Genomic DNA, 23741 nt, shown 5'->3' with positions numbered 1-23741 from the left:
AGGAAAGAAAAAACAAAACAAAAAATGTATTTTAACTCTCTTATAATTGGACTATTTTGATATAAGAATGATGTCAGGTACAGTTGTAAAGTGTGTAAATATTGTATAATTATTTTAAAAATAAGTAAAATTTATTATTAAAAAATTAATTTTTTTCCTTATAAATTTTATATTTACTTTCATTTTTCAAAAAAAAATAATGCAGTACTGCACTCATGCAAGTATCATCTCTCTTTTCAAAATATATTGAGCCGCTGTCGACGAAACACCGTTGACGACAGTGCTGAGTCCTCGTTACCTTCCCCACTCGCCTTCCCTTCCTCCGCTTTCCTTCATGCTTCTCGGCCACCCTACAAACCACCCTTAAACTCTTGGTTTATCTACTCTTCCTACCCGTCATTGTCCTGATTTTTTTTTTCCTGTTTCAATTCATAGATTTAATTTATGGGCATCTTTCTCTAATTGTTTCATATCAAGATCTTAGCTATCGAAGATTATTACTGTGTTTGGCTTGGATTTTGGGACTATTTACTCTACATGGAGATTTTTTTTTTTTTTTTCCTGCTGAATACTCTACGTGGAGATTAAATTGAGAGAAAACCGTCTACTTTTTGTCATTTCAGCTAAATTTCAGGTACCCAACTATCTTCCAATAGATGGCTAGAAAGATCTACTCGGAAATTTGACGTCTTCATCTTGGATTTTTGCATTTATTTTTATTTGGATCTAGCTTATTTTGCTAAGTGAAGCATAAGCTTTTGAGTTCTCAAAATCTTAACCAAAGTTTGTGCCTTTAGCAGTGTTCTTGTTCCTCAAGCTCCCAATCGGCCTGATTTAGTTGAATTTTGTTAATTTTTATTGTATCCTTTCTTCGGATGGTGCGACCTGATTAGCTGGTTTACTGATACTTAGATTTGAAATTGGTTCAATCAGATAGCAGTGAGAAAAAAAATTCGGCTATAAGAAAGAAATAATCGCTTTTGGATCGCAAAGAGTTGCATATAAAGCTTAGGTACGTCTCGTCATTAGCCGGAAAATCTGCAAGCATGGGTAGTAACTCAAGCAAGACCCATTTCAAGGCTGATATGAGGGCCCATGAGGTGGCGGGTGAGCTGGATGTGGACTTAGAGTCCGGTGATGTCACCGTGGTCGTGGAACCTCAGCTCGTTTCTTCTGATTCAATCAAAGAGATCGTCAAATGTCTATATGAAATGGACCGGGAAATGGCTAATTTCAACCTCAAGTGTAGGGAAGATATATGGAACAATCAGGAATTTTTCTCGCTCCTGAAGGATTACTTTCAAAATAGTCTCAGGGCATTGGACTTCTGCACTGCCCTTGAGGACTGCCTGGAGCGCACACGTGATAACCTGTCGATAGTTCAGTCAGCGAATACATTACAAGAGTTGAGGCAATTCAGGGATGCTGAGGACCCATTTACGAACGAGTTTTCTCAACTTTTGCGATCAGTGTCTGAGCAGCATGAATTGATGTTGGACAAATTGAAGCCTTGGAAAACAAAGCTAGACAAGAAATTGGAAACTGTGCAGCCACGGAGCATAGTGTTCATTGTCATTTTTGTTTTTTCAGGTTTGTTTGTGTTAGCTCTCATGGTGGTGCCAGCTGGCATTAAAGCTCCGGCCTGGGCTAATCCATTGGCTAGTGCATTGGCTGTTCCAATTTTCCCTGTGTGCAAGTCACTGTGGGGGCGGTATCAGAGTGCACTGGAAGGAAAAAAGGGGGTAATCAGCTCAATGCGATATGGCACTCTTACTGCAAAGAAGGACTTGGGTAACATTGAGGCACTTATTCGTAAACTGCGAAATGAGACTCGTTCAATTCTAGATAATGTTGATTTGGCTCTTGGTGAAGAGGTGGAAGTGACGCTTGTGATAGATGAGATCCAGAAGAAGCTAGAAATGTTTATGAATACTGCTCAGAATCTAAGGGATAATGGTGATAGGTGTAGCGGCAATAGTGTGAGTAGGAGGAAGTCTGTTTTGCGGTCAATGTTCAGACGTGCGCGTGACTGAGAAATCCTTTGGCATGTGGTCTGAGATAACAACATGTCGTGCCCGTGTCAATTGGGATTCTCTCAGGTTGGGATTGAGACTGATTCATAACTTCTGATCAATTGATTCATTAAGGCTGACTGTAATATCTGGTATATAGAAAATTTTTAGGATAAATTACATGTTTGTTTTAATTGTATGGAGTATAGAATAAGGCATGTTTTTCAAAAAGTTAACGTCGTTGCTGATTTTCTTGCCAAGCAGGAAGCTGATGGTTTAAATTCGGATTGGTCTGGTGATCATATGCTGCCTAGTAGTCTTAGAGGTCTTCTCCGCATGAACATAATTGGTCTCCCTTATTTGTGGATCTCATAGTGATGTTCCTAGTAAGTTGTTTTTTACTTTATTTGTTTTTCTTATTCTCATTTGCATGTGTCTTTTCTTGCAAGTTTTATTTGTTTTTGTTTAGGCCGGTTGGTTTTTTTTTTTCAAAGAGCAGGTAGCCACCCTCATAGCGAACCCGTCCCAAATTTATTAAACAGCCCTCACTTATAGTGAAGGAATACCGTAGTCACAAATCAAGCATATGAGAGTTTACAAATAGGAAAATAAAAAACATCTCAAACACAAAACAACCAAAAAGAAAACAAAAGACCAAAACCAGAAAGTAAAAGCGAACTAAACAGGCCTAATAGAAGAAACTAAACTGACCTAGGGAAAAAACCCTCTAAACAAGCCTAAAACGAAACAAATAAAATGAATCTTAGATATGTATAAAAGGCATCCCTACCTTGTCTATCCGAATAACACCCTTTAAGAACCTTGGCAAGTGCTAGGGATCTCCATAAACTACATTGCTTCCTAGTTCACTTTGTTTAGCTAAAAAATCAGCCGTTTGATTCCCTTCACAGAATTGATGGGTGACACGGGTATCCATTCCTTACAATTCATGACTAAGCTCATTCCAATAGTCTCATAAATACCAAAGAGTGCATTTCCCTGTTCGGAGCTAGTCCACAATCAACTTGGAATCACTTTCAATAATTACCTTGGAAAAATATAGACGTCTACAAAGTTGAATCCCTTCCAACATAGCTCTCAATTCAACTTTATTATTAGTACCAAGACCAAAATGAGCTTTCTCTGAAAAGGCTGCTTTAAGATTTCCATCCATATCCCGCAAGATACTCCCACCTCTCGAAGTCGCTGGATTATTATGACAACTCCCGGTTGGTTCTCTAATGTTTAGTTTTGGTTTTACCATATACTTCATTGATATTTTGTTTTGTAACCGGATGTCTTAGCAATTTTAAAGCTTGGGTTTTGATTTTTTACTTATTTGTATCCTTCAGATATCTTGTTGTAACCATATTTTTTCTCTATAGAAAATAAAAATAATCAATAAAATTAAAATACTATCCTCTTCTTAAAAAAAAATGTACGCTTTTGGTAATTTTTTGAACAGGATAAAGCACAAGCAAACAGACTTGACTGCCATAATAGTTTTCCTAGTTGCCCAGTGATGATTTCTTCTATTCATTTCCCTGCAATTTCTTTTGGGCTATAGCTATGCGTCCATCTCCCAGAGGCGGCTTAGGTGCTTAATCATTCCCATCCCATTTTCCTAGAATTTTTATAATTTAGTTAAAAAATATATTTCTTAAAAAATTTTCTTAAATTTTACTTATTTTTTAAAAACTTCCTACATCTTATTTCCTATAATTTATCTATTCTATTAAAATAATATTTTTATTTATTTATTTATTATTATTTTTCTCTTACTTCTATTTACAGACTTGAGTGAATATTATAAATAAAAATTTAATTTTTTTTTTGTGGATATGATAATATTTTTTAATTTTTTTTATATTTTCATAATTAATTAAATTAATTTTAAACTTATTATTTAAAACTATAACAAATATGAGTCTCTCACTTTCATTTACAGACTTAAATACTCAATAATTTTCTTATATTTTGAACTATTACTCTAGTAAATATTATAAACAAAAATTTAAATTTTTGTGTGTGGATATGATAATATTTTTAAAATTAATTTTTTTAATATTTTCGTAATTAATTAAATTATTTTTAAAATTATTATTTAAAACTATAACAAATATGAGTATGAAAGAAAGTGTAGATAATTGGAAAAAGAATTTATTATATATATTAGAATAAAATATTGATAAAAATGTTTTAGGAGATGAATAGTGATTCCTTATATTTAGAAAATTACTATTCATCCCCTAAACAGTTTTCCTAAAATAGGGATTGGGATGTATGGAGTATTTTTATCAAAACCTTAAAATAAGCCTCAAATTATAGGGAAAGTGGTGTTTTGGATGCTCTAACAAGGTCATGTAATTCCTTTTATTTTCAGCATCCATTTGTGATAGATGATGAGATTTCAGCATCCGCTCTGCTACTTTGCATCTTTTTAAACATGATTGGTACCAAATAAAGGATCTCCACGTATTGCATCTAGATCCATACACATGGAAATCTTATGTGTATGTATGTATGTATGTATGAAATCTCATGTGTGTGTGGCTAATGTCGAACATTAAAGGTATCTTTCTATTTATGTGTTTGACATAATAATACCTTTAAAATACCGATGTGAAGAGCAGCATTTCTCTTCTCTTTACGATCATTTAGCGCAGATAAATGTATAAGGCTGGGGGCAGGAGTAGGACTCTATGAGCAAGAGGGCAACATAGACAAGCTGGATTTTGTATTCGAGTAAGTTGAAGGTGATGATGAGAAAGGGATATATCCCTCGGAAGGAGCATTGTTGGTGAATGTCTTTTCTTTTAAAGAATGCAAGGATGACACGATATGGGTTGGATTTCTTTATTCACGTTTTGTCAAGAAAGTAACAACAATTTTTAACTTTGATTAGAGTAGTAACTTCTCTCACCTTATGTCACTTGTCATAAGGAGAATTAAATAATGACATTAAAACGGGAAATTTTGTAGGTTGTCCCTCGGATGGATCAGGACATGCAAATTTTATATGAATCCGGAGTGATATAATATGGTTGATATTGTTACATAATTGGGTTCATGTTAACTTGGGTAAACCAACTGAGTTTATTAATAATTGGGTTACGTTCGGATCAATCTAGAGTCGAGTAAATAGTCATTTTCATAATTAAAAAATAAAAAATAAACTGTGTTGGATTGAACTTGATTATTTATTTTAAAATTCATTCATATACTAGACCGTTTCTTCCGATTGTCATATTTGATCAATCGTTCAGTTTGAATTTAAGAAATATTTTATTTCATTTTATTTCATCATCCGATTTCTCATCTTTCCAAAACGAGATCCTTCTGGTATCTGAATGACTGAATCAAATGGACAAATACATCCGACATTTGAGAATTGATGTATTTGACCCAATCTTTCATCTCTTCCGTGTAAAGCAAGACAAGACAAACCACTCATAGTCAGATAATTCAAATATATTTTATAAATCAATTCTTTGAAAATTAAATAATAATAATAATAATAATAATAAGTTATTTTATTTTTATAAGAAATTATACAGCTAATAGTCCTTATACACTTTTATATTATAACACAATACAATTGCACAGTACATTCCATCATAATTATTAATATAAGGAAATTGAATGCCACTTGTCACGTAGCAGAGGAAGCATCCTCTTTGTTTCCTCCATTCCCTCGTAGTCGTCGACCACTTATGTCAACCAACTTGGGTCATCTCGTTTATCCAGTTTGGTAAATATCTGTCTCAGACATCCGACAAAAGAAATTCTCCTACCATAGCGCGTGGTTGAATGTTCACAGTCGGAGACTCGAAACTCTGACACTTTTGACCACATGGCCTAGCCTTCATTTCCCACTCCTGTTCGTTTCCCCAAACTTTTCTTCCTCTATCCCTTCTACTCTTCGTTTTTCTTCTCTGCGTCCGTAACGCGATCCTAATTTTTTTTTTTCCTAAAAACATGTTCATTTCTTGATTTTTTTGTCCTCTTTTTTGAAGTCATTGATTTAATTTATGGGCATCTTTCTCTAATTTTTTCATTTATTTTATAAAATTTTTGCTCTTCAAGTTCAAGATCGTTGGCTTGGATTTTGGGACTGTTTGCTCCACTTGTAGGATTGAAGTGAGAGAAAACCGTCCGGTTTTTGTAATCTCGGCTGAAGTTCAGGTACCCAACAGTCTTCAAACGGATTGCTAGGAAGATTTACTCGAAAATTTGACGTTTTGATCGTTGAGTATCAAAAGGAATCAGAACTTGTTTTCATTTGTAATCTAGCTTGTGTCGCTAACTGAAGCATAAGATTTCGAGTTGTCAAAATCATATCCAAAGTTTGTGCATTTAGCTGTTTTTTCTTGTTCCTCAAGCTCCCAATCGGCCTGCTGATTTAGCTGAATTTTGTTAAATCCTAGAGTGAATTCTCTTTAGAAATTTCGATACTGCGATCCTGTTATCTGGATTACTGCGCAGTAAATTATGGGAGGAAAATGTTGCAAGAAGACTGATGTCAACGGCGCATCATCCCAAACCCTCGAAATGAAAAAGAATACCCAATTCACGCCCGATCTGAGGTCCTATGAGGCGGCGTGCATGCTCGATCCGGACTTACAGTCCTTTGATGCCACCCTCCAAGAACGCACCAGCTGGGTCATCAGCTCGCTCGCCTCCGAGGTTGAGGTTCGGTCCTTATCTTTTGGCTCACTCAAAGAGGTCACCAATAGTCTTCTTGAAATGAATCAGGAGGTGGTGAAAGTTATTCTAGAGTGTAAGAAGGATATATGGAACAACGAAGATTTGTTCTCATTGGTGGAGGAATACTTTGAGAATAGTCTCAAGACATTGGACTTCTGTACTGCCCTTGAGAACTGCTTGAAGCGCACACGGGATAACCAGTTTACCATTCAAGTTGCGGTTAAGCATTTCGAGGATGAAGTTGAAAATGGGGTTGATGGGGTGAAGTATGTGAAGACATTGCAAGAATTAAGGAAATTTAAGGCTTCTGGGGACCCATTTACCGAGGAGTTTTTTGCATTGTTTCAATCAGTTTATCAAAACCATATATCGATGTTCCAAAAGTTGCAGCGTAGGAAGACAAAGCTAGATAAGAAATTGAAATCTATGAAGTCGTGGAGGAAAGTGTCCAATGTCATTTTTGTTGCAGCTTTTGTGTCTGTGCTGATATTCTCGGTGGTGGCAGCTGCCATTGCAGCTCCGCCTCTTGTGACAGCTTTGGCGGCTGCATTGGCTGTTCCTATAGGTTCTGTGGGAAAATGGTTGAACTCACTTTGGACGCGATATGAAAACTCAGTGAAAGCACAAAGGGAGTTAATCAACTCAATGCAGATCGGCACCTGTGTTACAATGAAGGATTTGGATACCATTCGGGTACTTGTCAACAAACTGGAAATAGAGATTGAGTCACTATTGCAGAATGCTGATTTTGCACTCAGGGAAGAGGACGCAGTTAGTCTTGCAATGGATGAGATCAAGAAGAAGCTGGAAGTGTTTATGAATACCATTGAGAATTTAAGCGAGCATGCTGATATGTGTAGCCGGGATATAAGGAGGGCAAGGACGGTGATTTTGCAGAGGATAATAAGACATCCAAACAGCTGAAAATCCCTTCTGTATGTTGTTCTTATTACTCTTCTCAGGTTGTTGGTGTTTATGCAAATTTCATGCACCTGTTAAATAATTGCTGGCCGACACCTGGGTTGATTAACTTTGAAGGACCCTTTCTTAAAGAATCTAAATATAAAGTTTTGTTGAACATGCTTTTCTGAAAGTGGGGGAGGGGGACTTGTAGGATTTTGTCTTGAATGATTACTAGATGTACCGTGTATAGCTAAATTCTGCGTTTCTTACTTGCAAAATACAACGTAACCATGTAATCTTAAAGTTTACTGTTGCACTCTCAATTTGAATTGGTGATAGACTCACCTTACCAAGAAAAGAAAAAAAAATATTGATAGATAAAGGGTAAGCATTATTATTTGGAGAAAAATCTATTGATCATTTCAACCACATTTTGAGTACAATCTTCAACATTTTATTAGAAACTGCAAAATTTACATAGCAGCAAGCATAATGTGCACACTTTACAATTATCTGATGAATAATTACTTTATAATGGTAACAGGGTAAAGCAGAATCAATCAGATTGTCTTACTAGAGTAGCTTGAGTCACTAGAACCACCATAGAAAGACATCCTTAAAAAGAATGAATGACAGACCACTTACCCAAAAAAAAAAATGTCTGACAGAACAAATTAATTTACTTAAGACTATATCTATCAAACAAGTTCAATGTGTGATTACTCTTATTAATGTAGATCGATAACATCCTTCTAGTTTCAAATAGCTTCCAAATACCAAATAGGATTATATACTTAGGTCCAATGCACAAACAAGCAGGATGATTCTATGTGGGCTGATAAGGGGTAAGCAAAAACAAAAATACGAGGAGTAAAAGCAAACTTTGGTTACTTTCCATTGAAATATTGAAAGCTAATTCTATTTTGCATGATAGGCATTATATATCTAAGCTCAAAAGTTTTGAGGCCCTTTAGCTGTATTAAATGGTATAACATATATATGGGATCTAAGATGAGTTATGTGAATAATCATGAAAATAGCATGCATATGTGAAATAAAAAAATGAACGTGCATATTTTAGTCTAACTGGTTGCTTTGTTTTGATGATAGTCCCTATCAGGAGAATGTTGTTAGTTTCGATCCTATCCTTTGAACCAGAAAATAAAGAAAAAGAAAAAAACTATAGGTAAAATACATGACAAATAATCAATAACGGTTACATTCTGTAGCAAACTGTTGATTATAATGTATGACAAGTCTAGTCTTGCCTGACAAGGAGGTGCCTTGTTCATGTGATGATTCTTTGTCACCATGGGCTGCATATCATAGGTTCAAATCTTATTTTCTAGCCACCAAAAGATGTGGGCAGTGTAACACCTGATCCATTCAATGCATATACTAGCAGACTCGAATCGTTTCCTCAAAGAGATACACTGTTGCCAGGCTCTCCCACTTGGGTTACATACTTGCATTAGCTCCAGGCCACTCTTCTTTAAGATTTATACTGTTAGTTGATATTACACTTCACAGTTTACTTTCCAAAAACCAGTTGTAGATTCACTTAGTTTGTAGAATTCTGAAGACTCTTGGTTAATTTATTCTAGAACTTCATCTCATAATTGGGCATGTGCGAATGACCCATCTAACTCTGTCATGTTTAAACTCAACCATAATTCTGTTCCATGATTGTAATTTACATGCAACCACAAAATGTTGGCCAGCAATCATAATAGAGGGACGGACATCTTGTGTTTGACTTTGGATATTTCACAGCCTCTGCTTTACTTTGCTTAACCAATTATGTAAGTTTTTCATACTTTTTACCATAAAATCACATACTTTAATTTGGTAGAGGATAAAAAAGAAAAAAAAAATTGGTAGAGGTCCATGGTTCAGAAATCATTGAGACAGAAAGACAGAAAGACTTTGTTTTGAAGTGATGTAATCGCTGATGGTATCAGTTGGTTTTCTACAACCGTCCTTTTAATTTCATAATTATCTTCAATATTTGCGAGATTATATGTTAGCTAGTTTGAATTTCTCCTCAACTCTTCTCCTCTACCCCAATTTCAATTAGCTAATAGATTATAGGGCTAAAGTCCACTTCTGACTGTTCCATTCTGAGGCAGTTAAAAAAAAAGTTCAACTCATCTAAGTTATTTCTATGGAATCGAGCTTATAATCCTGAAAAGTTGGGCAGAGGGAGAGGAGGGGAGGAGGGGAGGAAGGGGGGGGAGAGCGGGGGGGAGGGGGAGTTTCTGACACTAATTTGGATTGAATTAGTTGTTAGCATATATTTTTGTGCAAAGGTCAGTGCAAGTCTGTCTATGATTAGTCTAAGGCCTCGTTTGGGAACGCAAACATCTCATCTCAACTCAAAATTTCTCATATTCTCAAACATCACTCAAACACAAACACTATTCAATTTCAAATTTTCAACTTTTTCATCCAATCATTACCTAATCAGTGCAACTTTCCCAAACTTCCAAATAAAATACAAAAAACAATTCAAAATTTTTAAATTCCAAAACAAAAAAATTATATTAAAAAATTATATTCTATAATATTTTAACTTTATAATATGTTTATTCAGTTTTTAATCTCATTTCTCAAAACCCAATAAAACATCTTAACTGAAACCATTTTGTTACCATTCACAAACCATTTCACTACTATTTACAGATTTCTTATCTCATTTCATTCTCCAAATGAGGCTTAACTGCCATAGTGACTACTCGAGTCAAGCTTTTGAATTCATTCCTTGGATATTGAGGGAGAGGGAGTTTCTGACACTATAAATTTGGATTGAATTAGCTGTTAGCATATATTGTTGTGCAGACCAGGTTCATCCTTTTATGTTGAGGTCAGTGCAAGTCTGTCTATGATTAAGAGTCTAAATTCCATAGCGACTACTCGAGTCAAGCTTTTGAATTCATCCCTTGGATATTTCTTTATGGCATAAGAGCTATAGTTTATCTTTTTAGTGGGATTTCATGGCTTGTTATTGCTAGCTGACTGATTGCCATTCTATTTACCTTGCCTTCAGTTGCAAAAGACACTCTATATTTTACAAAAAACTATCTGATAGTTATGCTTATACTGCTTGATTGCAGCACATAGATTGCTATTGAGAAGCTTTTCATGGTTCCGAGCAGCTTCTCAACTCTGAATAAAACACCAAATTCAGACCATGAAAAGGATGCTCTTTCTCTGTTTTATTTTATTCGGAAATTGAGGAATATTATTATATTCTGTGAGAACCATTGGACTCCCAGTGCCAGATGCAGATTTGGCAATTTGAAATTCTATGCTCTTTTCTGGTTGGTCTCCAGAACCAGGATCCTAGCTTTGTACATCTGTGACTACCCCAAATGTCAACTTCCAACTTTTGATGAATGGCACCCACAACTTCTTAGACAAGAAATCTGTCTTCAACAGCTTCATCCTTGGGCAACTTCAGCTAATTCCACTTCTTTTCTCACCACAACAGAGCGGTTGAAACTCAAACTATATATAGTGGTTTAAACTATTGTGGTTTGCGATGCTGTTACATAGTTACAGGTTACATGGGTATGGAATTTCAACCTTCTTAGCATTCTATGAGTTTCAACCTCCGTATAGAAGTTAGAACTGATTTATGGTTCCTAGCAGCATTTGCTGTGAGAAGTCCCAAATACTTCGTAAGGATATTGGCACACGTCTGTTTTGGTGCTGTGTTAAGTTTGTGTTGGACATGATATTGAAACTTAATGCACATTAATGCATTCCGGTACTGTATGAGACCACTTCGTAAGGAATTATAGGTTGATGTATATCTCAAGGAATTTTTTGTTATTTTCCATTTTGTATGAAGCTCATAAACTTAAGCACAAAGATCATTCCCCCCTAAATAAATCCAAAGAGCTGAAATTGATCAAGTGGATTGGATTGCATTTACACTTCTCTACCTAACATTAACAAATATAAATATGGGTCTTGACATAATTGATGATTATAGTAGTTTATAATAGATAGACAGACATATTAGGTCCTACAATAATATTTGTTGTTGTAGCATGAAATATTCTATAAATATTGTAAGAACTACTGACAATTAATGTATCTTCCCCGGCCATTTTCTGCATATTGCTCATATTCCGAACCACTTAATTAAGATAATTTTCCTTAATTAGAATTACGAGCAGCAACCGAACTCATCAATATTGTAAAGAAAACTGAAAAACATTGTATTGGAGCTTCATGCAGAAGAAGCTAGCAGAGGTCATCGTGCTTGGCCTCCCATCAATCAAATCAATGCTTTATGCATAGTTTATTTTCACAAAACGTTTCATTTCATTTTATATAATCATTATAATTTTTTTAATTTGTAATATAAAATAAAATAAATAATTTAATTTTTTAAAATTTTAAAATAAAAAAATATTAAAAAATATATTTTATTCAATTTTTTAATTTTAATCTCAATTCATCTCATATCATCTGTAAAAATAAACGGACCATAGTAAGCCTATCCCTCTGCTAACTCCAGAAATCATGTTGAATATATATATATATATATATATATATATATATATAATGTTAGATTTCGTTAGTATATTGATTAAATCATTTATTTTGGTTATTTCAACTGATAATTATGTAATATAATTATGTAATATATATATACTATGTATTGCGCATTGATGGATAAAATGATGAACTCATTAAAAAAATATATATTCTTCTCATCAGTCATTATTCATCACTTTACACCTTATATTTTATAAAAATTATCTCTACATTCTATAAAAAATACTCACATTTTATGAAAATACTATACGTGTGGAGTGTGGGATGTCTACAGACATGTAGAATTACTCTAAAAACAAATCCAAAATCTTGAAAGGAAAGTCCAAGACTTTGAAGTTAGTCCTAAATTGTCAAATACAAAGTAGACAACTACTTTAAATGCAATCAGTCATCCATACAATAGCACAACATTGAAATGAAAGAGAACAGAGCCATATATATAAGCCATGCACCCGCGTCATGTGGTGCGTGTTTGCATGGCCCGTAATGGGCGCTATGATGCAGCGGCGCACTTGGCACTTGGCACTTTCATATATTCACTGTCACGAATCTAAAATGGAAATTCGTTTGCTTTGAACAAAATTTAAAATTTTGAAAACCTCTCATCTAATTTTATCTCATTATTACAATTTATCTAAATTCTTATACAAAATAAAATAAGCAATTCAATTTTTTCAAATCTCAAAATTAAAATAATATTAAAAAATATATTCTAACAATATTTTAATCAACTTTTTAATTTTAATTTCAACTAATCTCATATCATCTCATTTTCAAAAACAAATGAGGATGACTTGTCTACAACTATTACATACACGAAACTAAATACAAAACTAACTGTTTTTTAACTGTTGGATTGCATTAATGCATATTATGGTCAACAAGTGGAATTTGATTACTATTAACAGAGGGCTACTTAATAAGCACAAGCAAAATGACAGTGCTAGAGCAGGAGGTGCTTCAAAGTGGAGAAAACCAGGCCCTGACACTATCAAAGCCAATTGGAATGTTGCTGTAGATATGTGAAACAAGAAAATGGGGATGGGGATTATTATTAGATACTGTGCAGGTAAATTATTAGTTGCTCTAAGTGGGGTGCAATAGGTCCAGTTTGATTCGATTTTGTACATTTTTTATAACCAAACCGGTATACACCAATTTTAAAAATTTAATAACTGAAACTTGACCAATTTACTACCAAAATTTCAACTTCCGATTTTTTCAGTTTCGATTTGGCTCGATCCAATTTTTTAAATTTTACGAATTATCTATGTTAGTAATAATACGAAGTTTACATATATTAAACTATTTGTCTATTTAACTTATAGTATAAGTACATTATTTTATAAGAATTAACACATACTAATATAGTATTGAATTTAACTATAGTCAATATAAGTTCTAGACTTTTATATGAGTATATATGATCAAATGTGTAAAAATGTATTTACAAAAGAAATATATTTATATATGCATTATAATTTATTATGCCAAAAATGTATTTATCATTGATATATATATTATCAATCAAAAGTAAGTTTATATGAATAACTTAATATTAATGTTTATGTTTAAGATTAAAATTTTATTTTATATTAATTTTATATTATAAGATTAAAATTTATATGTTATATCAAATGTTATATTAAACATTATAAGATTAATTTTATGTTATATCACATACATATTATATTAATTTTATGTTATAAGATTAATAGATTTGAATAATAAGATTAGAATTTCATGTTATATTAATTAGCAATTTAACATATAATATATATAATATAATATAAAAAAGTATAAATATAAATACCGGTTCGGTTCGGTTTAAACCGATTTTTAAAATATGAAAATGGATATCGTACCGAATCGCTTAAAATATATATGCTCGATTCAGTTCGATTCAACCATTTTTTCGGTTTTTTTTACACCCTAGCTCTAAGTGCTCAGCAGTCCTTCAATTCTCAACCTATCTTAGCTGAATGCAAAGCGATATGGAGAGCTTTGGAGTTATGCAGTGATGAACCGAATCTGAAACATGTCATGTTCGAAGGTGATACTCAAGTGGTTATAGAGGCTATAAACTGTGAAGATGTGAACTGGACCTGATACGGGCATGTCATAGAAGATTTCAGGAAAGTGTTAAAGGGAAGATCATATTGGCACACCCAATTTGTCTGCAGAGAATGTAACAGCATTGCTCACAAACTTGCAAAGTTGGGTCTTTCTATTGGAGATGAGAAAATTTGGATTAAAGAATGTCCTTCTAAAATATCTAGTGATATTTCTCAATGAAAAACTGAGTATTGATTGAATTCAGTATCTATCAGCAACAATGATTTACATAGTGACAGCAACACCTCCCCTCCTTCATCCCTCACCACTATCTCCACCCCCATTCTTTTCTTCCCAATATCTAGGCTAGCATCCCACTTCACCTTCACAAAACCACTTCCTGGTTTCCTCCACATTGCTACTTTCCTTTACATACCCCTTTCCATTATAACCCCTTCTTGCTCTCCTCTAGCCTCTGCAAAAACATTAAGACAATCCTAAGCTTGTAGGAACAACTCAGATGGCCCTTTAAATTTTGCCTCAAAGACAAACATTTCTTCTCCACCACATATTCCTCATCACTGTTGCCACTATGTCAAGTTCTTGCTTTGTTAACTTCTTGGTCATTAGCATCCACAAATCTATGAAATCCCCCATCCACTCGAGGCCATTTCTCAACTGGACTCTCTTTTTCAGCCCAAACATCAGCTGCTGCACTACAACTCCACAGCACATGACACACTAATTCATCCTCCCTTCCACCCACAAGACATAGAGGGTTCTCCACCACTTTTCGTCCGTACAAGTTCAACCTAGTAGGTAAACTATTCACAATAGCTTTCCATATGAACACTTTAACCACTTCAGGTGTGTTAAGATTCCATAGTCTAGTCCAAACCTCTTTCCCCAATTTTGACTCAGATGAGCTCCTTTCATCTTTGCCTCTCCTAGTCCTCTCCAGGTGATAACCACTTTTAACACTATATAATCCATCCTTTGTGAAGGTGCAGATTCTCTTATTAGCGCGCTTTAGTTTGACTAACAGGTCGCCCGCAAACAATATCAGCTTCCTCTTGCAAGAGTGTGTCTTGTACTAGACTATGGTTCCACCTTCCATTACTTAATAGTTCTTTTACTTTTGCCACTGCACACAAATTCCTTCATGGGGATTGAATACGGATCTGAGTGGGTCTTGGTACCCACTTATCCCCCCATATGCACAGCTGCTCTCCATTCCCCACCCTCCATACAATCCCTCCTTCAACAATCCAAGAGACTCCCACAAACTCCTCCATATTTTAGAAGGTCCACAACCTAATTTTGACTTCAACATCTCAATATGCCTAAAATACATGTCTTTAAGCACCCTAGCAGCCATTGAACTAGGCATGGTCATGACCCTCTAGCATTGCTTTCCAAGTAGAGCAGTATTGAAACTTTGAAGCTCCTTGAAACCCAGTCCCCCCCTTGATTTTGTAGCCCTCATCTTTGCCCAACTCTTTCATTGAATCATTCTATCATTTTGCTGGAAACCCCACCAAAATTTAGCCATTAGAGCAGTTATTTCCTTGCACAGTTTCACTGAGAATTTAAAAACATTCATGTTGTAAGTTGGCACAGCCTGTATAACAGCCTTCAACAGTACTTCTTTACCATAAGGTGATAGGAAATAGTTTTTCCAGTTGCTGATTTTCTTTTTCATCCCTGCCGAATTGAATTAGCATAGGGTCATCTTCGAAGGTGATGCTTTGGGGATTATACAAGCTGTAAATAGAAAGAGTTGCTATTGGGAGTGTCATGGACAGTTAGTTGAAGACATAAAACTGATTTTATACAACAGAGTGAATTGGTCGATACAATATATAAATAGAGAAAGTAATAGAGTAGCTCATACTTTCACTAAATTGGGTCTAAATATAGACGATGAGGTTATCTGGATGGAAGAGGGGCCTTCGGGTATTAACTCCTTTGTATTACAGGATAAAATTTGTAATGATCTAGTTTTGAGGTAATACATAATGATTTTTCTGTTTCAAAAAAAAAAAAAAATCAGTACCAATAAAGTTATGGTTATTTCAAAAAGAAGAAGAAAAAAAAAAAAGAGTTTCATGCCCATTTATATTCCCATTAATTTGGGTTGTTTTATATATATATTAATTGAGAGAGAGAGGGGATAAATATAAAAATAAATAAATAAAGTATATATAGTAAATGTATTTCGATTCAATTTTAGGTAGGATATTTCACATTACAAATGGGGGTACTACGTTACAATTGTTTTTGGTAATGGTGGCAAATACTGAATAAAAGCAACATTTAGATTAATACTCTACTAACTCAATTCTTTCATCATTAATCATTGTTGCAACAATCTTATATTTACTAACTTCTCAAAAAATAAAAACAAAAACAATAAGGAAACATTTGTGGGGTTGGACCCCTGGCCTTGCCATGCAAGGATTGAGCATAATAATTCTAAGTGGATAGGATTGAAAGGTGGAGGGAATCAATACCTTCTTAAATAAACAAAAAAAAAAATGAAAGTTGTGGGAAGTAAATATAAGCCTATCCCACGTCATTATAAGACAATAACACCTCAGAATATATGCTAGCTATCCAACAAAATGGACATGGGACCGACCTCTAAATAGAGTGGAACATGTAGTTTTACACACACAATCACATATATTAATACTTCTTCGATCTTTTTTTTCCCCAATAGATAATGTATGTGCAAATAATTGCTCCCATTTGGAGGCTCATGATATTGTTTCTTCAATTTTATTCTGGCATCACTTTAATGCTACAAATTTGCTTGGTGAAGGGCAATGTGGAAGAAAAAAGAAAAGGAGATCAAAGAATGGGGGTTGCTGAATAAAAGCATATAGAATAACCCTTGATTTGATTCTCTAAATTTTGAGGTTGCTTTTTTGTGTTGGTTTCATTAACTGTGTTAACAAAATCCAGTCAATCAGGATTGATCTATAAGTAACACCACATATATTTTAGATTACCCTCGATATCTTATTTTCTAACTAAGATCTATTCTAAATTATTGAAATAATTGAATGGTTCGATATAAAAAGAGACAGACACAACATGTTTAAACATTCATGTGGGGTTCGTTATCTAAAAATCTTATCCAAACAACATTAAATGGCCTCATTTGAATTCATAACTCATCTCAATTCATTTCATCTCATTATTATAATTTTTTCAAATTTTCACATAAAATATAATAAACAATTTAACTTTTTCAAATCTCAAAACAACTTTCTCAAATTTCCATACAAAATATAATAAATAATTCAACTTTTATTCGATTATTCACAAACCATCTCAATTCATCTCTAAATTCAAACCACTGCTAAGACTCACGTACTGATATTTCTATCCCAATCCATCTTGCTCATCCAATTTGACCCTCATTGGTCTTTGACTCTTTATTATAAGTAAATATGTAAGATTTTTGTAAAAATTCCAGTACTTTGACTCATGAGGCTTAAAGGTTCTGTCATAAATCCAAATATTCGAACCTCTTTTATTATTGATCTGGATGTACATGATATATGGAATTCAAGTTGCTGAATTATTGGGTCGATATCAAATTTTGCATGCATAACTCATTATCCATATATATATGCAGTTGATTTCCCAATATATTGTGCTTGGAATAATATCAATAATTGCAGCCAATAAAATTAAAATATTTAAAAAATATCACCACCTACAATAATAAATGTATAGCCCAAATCACATGCAACATGATATGGCTACTTCAGCTAGTCAGTTATGCCAGCTCATGAAGTTGGTGTTGGCAGCAGGCCGTCCATGCATGCTGAGTGGGATTATCAATATTATACCTAATTAATTTAAATTTCCCAGAAATTAAAATATTACTACATACAGCTTTAATTGTGTGCCTTTTAAATTTATGACCTACGTATGATTTAGGAGTGGTTTGAATTCAGAAATTAGTTGAGATGATTTGTAAATAGTAGAATAAAAGTTAAATTAATTATTATATTTTGTGTAAAAATTTGATAAAGTTCTTTTAAAATTTAAAAAAATTGAATTGTTTATTATATTTTGTGTAAGAATTTGAGAAAGTTAAAATGATGAGGTGAGATAAATTGAGATGGATTACGAATACAAACAAGACCTTAACTATATATCATGATATTTTATAATTTAGATCCAAGATAAGCACTTACACATGATGTTTTGGACGTGTGATAGAGATGTATCAAATATACATAGTAAACAAATTAAGTACTTCAAAGCACGTGGAAAACATTTAATTTGAACACTATATGTCTTAATTTGATATATTTGGTTAGATATCTATATTTCCACAAACAAGGTATAAGACGCGTCTTGCCCAAATAATTGATTAAACTATTAATCGATGTGTTTTTATCAAATTAAGCTATTTAGAAAAAAAAAATATTTTTTCTAGATTATTTTGCCATCCCAAGTATGCATATTATACACGTGGATGAAACTTCTTGTGTCACATAAATATATGAGACTAAAATAAAATTTACGATAAAGACCATATTATTATTATTATTATTATTATTTATTCAAATTTATGAAAAAAAACACTTACTTATTGCTCGAGTTTTTTGAATTTTGTTAATTTATTTAATCACAAAGAGATACTTACTTACTGTTTGAGTATTAGTTTGATGTGAAACGTTAGATTGTAAAATTATTTTTATTATAAAGTGGATCTAACATATCATACGAAATTATATCAATTTATTAATTTATTTTTATAAAATTTTATTATAATTATAACACTTCTTAAATTAAAATTTTAAAAAACATCAAAACATATTAATACAGTAATGTTTTCCATATTTATCGTCGGAAATTTCGTGAAAATAAAAAAGCAAAAATTGTTTTTAGGAGATATATCATGTGATAGAGTAAGTAAGTGAGAGAAAATGCATATGTGGCGACACGTTTGCGTGAACGGAAGACCCCTTTCTTTTCCCGTCTCCCGTCCCCCTTTTCTCGCACTCTTTCCTGCCCTTTTTGTTACAACTCTCTTATGAAGATAACGATGTGTCCTCCTCCGGACACGTGTTACCATCACGATGCTTAGGCCTGCCCCTTGATCGTTGTTCGTACGTTCGATGCATCCGACGGTCGATGACGAATACCCGGTCACTGATGTCTAAACCTCATCCATCCACGTGTAGGGTGGTTTAGTTGAAACTCTCAACTCGTGAACCACGGTCCTTTTTACTTTTTAGTTTCTACCACAACACGATATTTTGAATCCGAACATCTCCGTGCGAATTGGGAAAATTTCAATCGCCGTTTCAATTTTAAAAATATGATAAACACTATCATTTTTTATAATATTTTATATAATAATATTTTAAAAAGAGAGATATTTCTGTAAAATACATTGTAAAATTATCATAATTTTATAAAAATATTCTTATTTTATAATAAATATGGTAAAATCTGTTATACGGATTTCATTACTCTAATTTTAAAGTAACTTTAATTGTCTTCTAAAAAAGAGTCCTTGTGCATTTATGAAAGTCAATGTTGTTGACGTGCTTAATATCCTCATAGATCTTATTTGTTTTTATAATTATTATCTTCTTATATCATTTAATCTTTATAATTTTTTTAGATTTTTATATAAAATAAAATAAATAATTTGATTTTTTTAAATTTTAAAATAAAAATAATATTTTATTTAACTTTTATCTCATATTATCTTATCTTATCTATAAAAACAAATAAATCAAATTTTTATCTTAACTTATTTTATCTATAAAAACAAACGAAATAAGTTTTTGGTGTAGGGTTATAGGAGGCGTTAACTGGTGTGAAACATGTTCATAGCATTGGGTGTAAAGTAAATTATTTATTTTATTGATATAATAAGACTTAATTTGTAAGATATTTTAATTTTAAATTTTTATAATAAATCAAATTTTGTTATGTCAATTAAATGGAGTGTGTTTTGTACGATGACTTTTAAATAGAATTTATTTTTTCAAAAAATATGTAGCTTGTAATTAATTAAATTAATTCAAATTTTTTATACATTTCTACTATAAAGAAGCTTTTTTTAGTATTTTAGAAGCTCATAGAGATATATAATATACAGGCCTTATTGTAATTAGAAAAAGACTCAATTCACAATATTAATTATAAAACCCTTTTTATTTTCAGTAAAGTTTTCTTATTTTATAAATTTTTAATCCATTTTAGTTTTATTAAAATATTTATATTTTTTATAAAAAAATAATATTTACAATTTTAAGATCTAGAAATCTTTTAAAAAGAGATAAACTTAAAATTTACATAAAAATATTATCTTTTTAATAATAATCAAACTTTACTTCTTTTAAAAGAAAATGCGGAAACTTGATCGAATATGCCTAAACGTAGGAGGATAAGTACCGAACCAATTCCCCTTCAGTCGTTCGTAACGGCACGATGCCGAAATTCTCCTTGCTGTCGGTCTGATCTCGAGATATCACGGTATTTTACGTAACTATTTTTAAAATTTGTTTTTTTTATTTTGGAAGAAATAATTTTCTGAGCTTTCGTCGTGATCCCTCCATGCAAATGAGACTGCTCGGGTTGCTATATAAAGGAGCCAAGGAATTTCCCATTCGTCCAATCCAATCCGGCTATACACCGTCTTTCTTTCTCTCTGCTACTGCCTTCTCTGCATCAATGGCGTTCAGGAAGACTCTAGCTCAGCGCCTCTTAAGCATTACCAAGCCCTCCACCCAAACCCTCGCCAATTGTCGCGTTTCTTCCTCCTCCGTTGGCCGGACCCGGTTCCCTCCCGATCGGGTCCAAACCACCATTGATCCTGATCCCGGAGACAACAGCATTTTCCGCCGCTTCCTTCACAAGCGTGCGGCTTTTCAGCCGGAGCTCCGGTCCCTTCCCATCGGGGAGAACCTGATGGCGAAGCTGAAATCCTTGGGCATTGCCCAGGACCGCATCCGACTGGACTGCCTGAGCCCTCCGCCGAGGATAAGTACGGCGGGGACTTCGGAAGTGACGGAGGGCCTGACGGTCGAGGACGCGAGGAAGTTGTTGAGGGTAGCGCAGTTGGATACGGTGAAGGCGAGGCTGAGGGATATTCAGAAAACCTGGATACCTTACTCAGACTTTGTTCGGGTCTGCAGAGAAGGCTGCTCGGATTCGGACCAGGGCCTCCGGTTATCCAAGGTGCTTGACGAGTCCGGTACCGTTATCGTCTTGGGAAACGTTGTGATCATCAGGCCTGAGCAGGTAAAAATTCCTTCTTTCCCTATTCCCCCCTTTCATTGCTATATTCCTCGAAACTTGAAATTCTTCATATATTTTTCTGGGATTATTCTCTTTCTGTGTGCTTGTACAGATAAAAGGTTAATAATTTAGGGATGGGTTCTGAAGGGTGATAGATTCAGATAACGAAATCATTTTTATGGTTTTTAGTTTGTTTAATTTTGGGGACTACCGAGAACTGATATGGTTTTTTCTATGAATCTTTTTTTGTTTTTCGACAGGAAAATGAAACTATGTTGTTACACGCCAGATCTAAAACGTGTAAAGGGTTCCACGTTTGAGATGGGTCTTGAAGGACCATAAAAGCCCTTCAGTTTCTTCAGTGACAAAGTTTGGGAAAAACTAAGGTCGAGGGATCAAACCCCATGACCCTACCCTCTCCGGAATTCAGCCAATAAATAAGTACTTATATAGAAATTAAAATGAAAAAAAAAAAAAATTGGGAAAATATGGGAATAATTGGGGAAAGAGGAAAAAAAATCATTCAGGAGTAGTAATTTAAATGAGTAAGCGAGTTTCTGGAAGGGGAGAATAGAGAATGAAAAGGGAGATTCTGGTTTTATTTAGATTTTAGTTCAAGGGGTAGAAAAGGGAAGGGCAAGGAAGGTCACCTCCAGCCTTTAGGTTGGTGGGTCGGTTTTGTGAGTTTTGTCTAGTATTAAAGATATTTGGTATTGGTTTTTTTCCATGGAGTCTCATGAATTTTGATTAGCTCTTTAGAGAAAAAGTTAGGATTCTTTAGAGTTGAGCAAAACCATAAAGTTGGAATTCTGCAAGTGTTTTCTGTTTGTATTCACCCATGGAACTTGATTCCAAGGAGCCCCAATGCCGATTGAGAATATTAATTTTAACTCTATGAGATTCAGAAAAAGGTGTCAATCTTTTCATGCACTTGGGGCTTTAAATTTTAGCTGTGGTCGTTTTTTGAGTCTTGTGTGGTGGACTACAAAAGCTCGACTCTAATATAACATTAGTAACTTAGGTTGAGTCGTGCTTTACCCAAACGTTTCAAAATCTTTGATTACAGGTAGCAAAAGCCATCCAAAGCCTTATTCCTCTACCCGGAGCCAATCCAAACAACCCAAGTCTGGAACGACAGGAGCTGGAAGAGATGCAGCGGCAGAAGGCAGCCATCGACAGAAAGGCCGATGCCTTGGTGCGCCGGGAACTCTGGTGCGGGCTGGGGTTCCTAATGGTGCAAACAGCCGGGTTCATGAGGCTCACATTTTGGGAGCTTTCATGGGATGTCATGGAGCCCATTTGCTTCTATTTGACATCCATGTACTGCATGGCCGGCTATGCGTTTTTCCTCAGGACCGCCAAAGAGCCCTCTTTTGAAGGGTTCTATCAGAGCAGGTTTACTGTAAAGCAGAAGCGCCTCATGGAGTTTCACAATTTTGACATTGCAAGGTACAATGAGCTCTGGAGAGCTTATTGTCCGAATTCTTCTTCTTCTTCTTCAGAGTATGCAGCAACTTCAGCTGCTTCAATGTTCAGTAATGATGGAAAGATTCAGTTTGGTGGTCTAAATCAATAACTTGGAGACATATGGAATAAAGTCTTAAGCCAACACCCCTCCCTTCCCTTCTTCCCTTCTTTCTCCCTCTCCCTCTCTTACCCCAAGTGTGTAACCCAAAATATAGAGCGGCTTTCTATATACATAATGTTGAGTGTTAGTGGTTTTTTCCCCTTAAATTAAATTGTCTTTGAAGGCAAACCCCTAATATCATTTTGATGAATTATACTCAGATTTCATAAATGGAGAGTTTCTTCTGAGAGATATGTCTATGGAATATGGCTGATTTAATCCCAGTCCTTTCCAACTTGGACCCAAAGTTACTGTGGTGCATTTGGGTGGCTGCCGGCTGGATTGGGGAGACGTGAATTGGATTTCCGTCTTTAAAATTTTAATTTTCTGTTTGGATCGTATTGTAAAATAAAATTTGGAACAAATTTTAATTCTGCAAAATAATGAATTTAATTACATTAAAGAAAAGTAAATCATGGCATTGATTTGAAATTTAATTCTTCAAAACTCGATTGAAATTTGGAATTAATAAAAAATGGCGGCATATTTACTTAGCTTTAGACACGTTAAGATACAACATAATAGAAACATTTAAAGCTACCAAAAAAAGAGAAAAAAAGTAATGTCTAACTCAATTGAGATTCATT

At 34.0% G+C, this 23741-nt stretch overlaps 3 protein-coding genes across 8 annotated transcripts; all 3 read left to right on the top strand.

Annotated features, from left to right (window-relative positions):
* The first annotated feature begins 224 nt into the window (after positions 1-224).
* Positions 225-5035, top strand: LOC108995269 (UPF0496 protein At4g34320-like). Of its 5 annotated transcripts, XM_018970807.2 has the most exons (4): positions 225-634; positions 934-2099; positions 2277-2398; positions 4396-5035. In XM_018970807.2, the coding sequence occupies exon 2, from the start codon at positions 1047-1049 to the stop codon at positions 2031-2033; it is 987 nt and encodes a 328-aa protein (XP_018826352.1). In that variant the 5' UTR covers positions 225-634; positions 934-1046; the 3' UTR covers positions 2034-2099; positions 2277-2398; positions 4396-5035. The 5 variants fall into 5 exon arrangements, with proteins under 5 accessions (XP_018826352.1, XP_035547667.1, XP_018826351.1 ...); XM_035691774.1 differs by having other exon boundaries at positions 225-2099; positions 4679-5035; XM_018970806.2 differs by having other exon boundaries at positions 225-2099; positions 4674-5035.
* Positions 5036-5744: 709 nt separating this feature from the next.
* Positions 5745-11456, top strand: LOC108995357 (UPF0496 protein At4g34320-like). 2 transcript variants are annotated; one of them, XM_018970916.2, is made up of 2 exons: positions 5745-7654; positions 10850-11456. In XM_018970916.2, exon 1 carries the CDS (start codon positions 6504-6506, stop codon positions 7641-7643), a length of 1140 nt encoding a protein of 379 aa, XP_018826461.1. In that variant the 5' UTR covers positions 5745-6503; the 3' UTR covers positions 7644-7654; positions 10850-11456. The 2 variants fall into 2 exon arrangements, with proteins under 2 accessions (XP_018826461.1, XP_018826460.1); XM_018970915.2 differs by having other exon boundaries at positions 10736-11456.
* Positions 11457-20878: 9422 nt separating this feature from the next.
* On the top strand, positions 20879-23342 carry LOC108995371 (calcium uniporter protein 2, mitochondrial-like). Its single transcript, XM_018970939.2, has 2 exons — positions 20879-21530; positions 22594-23342. The coding sequence occupies exons 1-2, from the start codon at positions 20961-20963 to the stop codon at positions 23101-23103; spliced, it is 1080 nt and encodes a 359-aa protein (XP_018826484.1). The 5' UTR covers positions 20879-20960; the 3' UTR covers positions 23104-23342.
* The last annotated feature ends 399 nt before the right edge of the window (positions 23343-23741 follow it).

This window comes from Juglans regia, chromosome 7 (genome assembly GCF_001411555.2).
Source record: "Juglans regia cultivar Chandler chromosome 7, Walnut 2.0, whole genome shotgun sequence".
Classification (NCBI taxonomy): domain Eukaryota; kingdom Viridiplantae; phylum Streptophyta; class Magnoliopsida; order Fagales; family Juglandaceae; genus Juglans; species Juglans regia.
The sequence above is the reverse complement of the archived record's forward strand: the minus strand, read 5'-3'. Positions and strand labels throughout refer to the sequence as shown.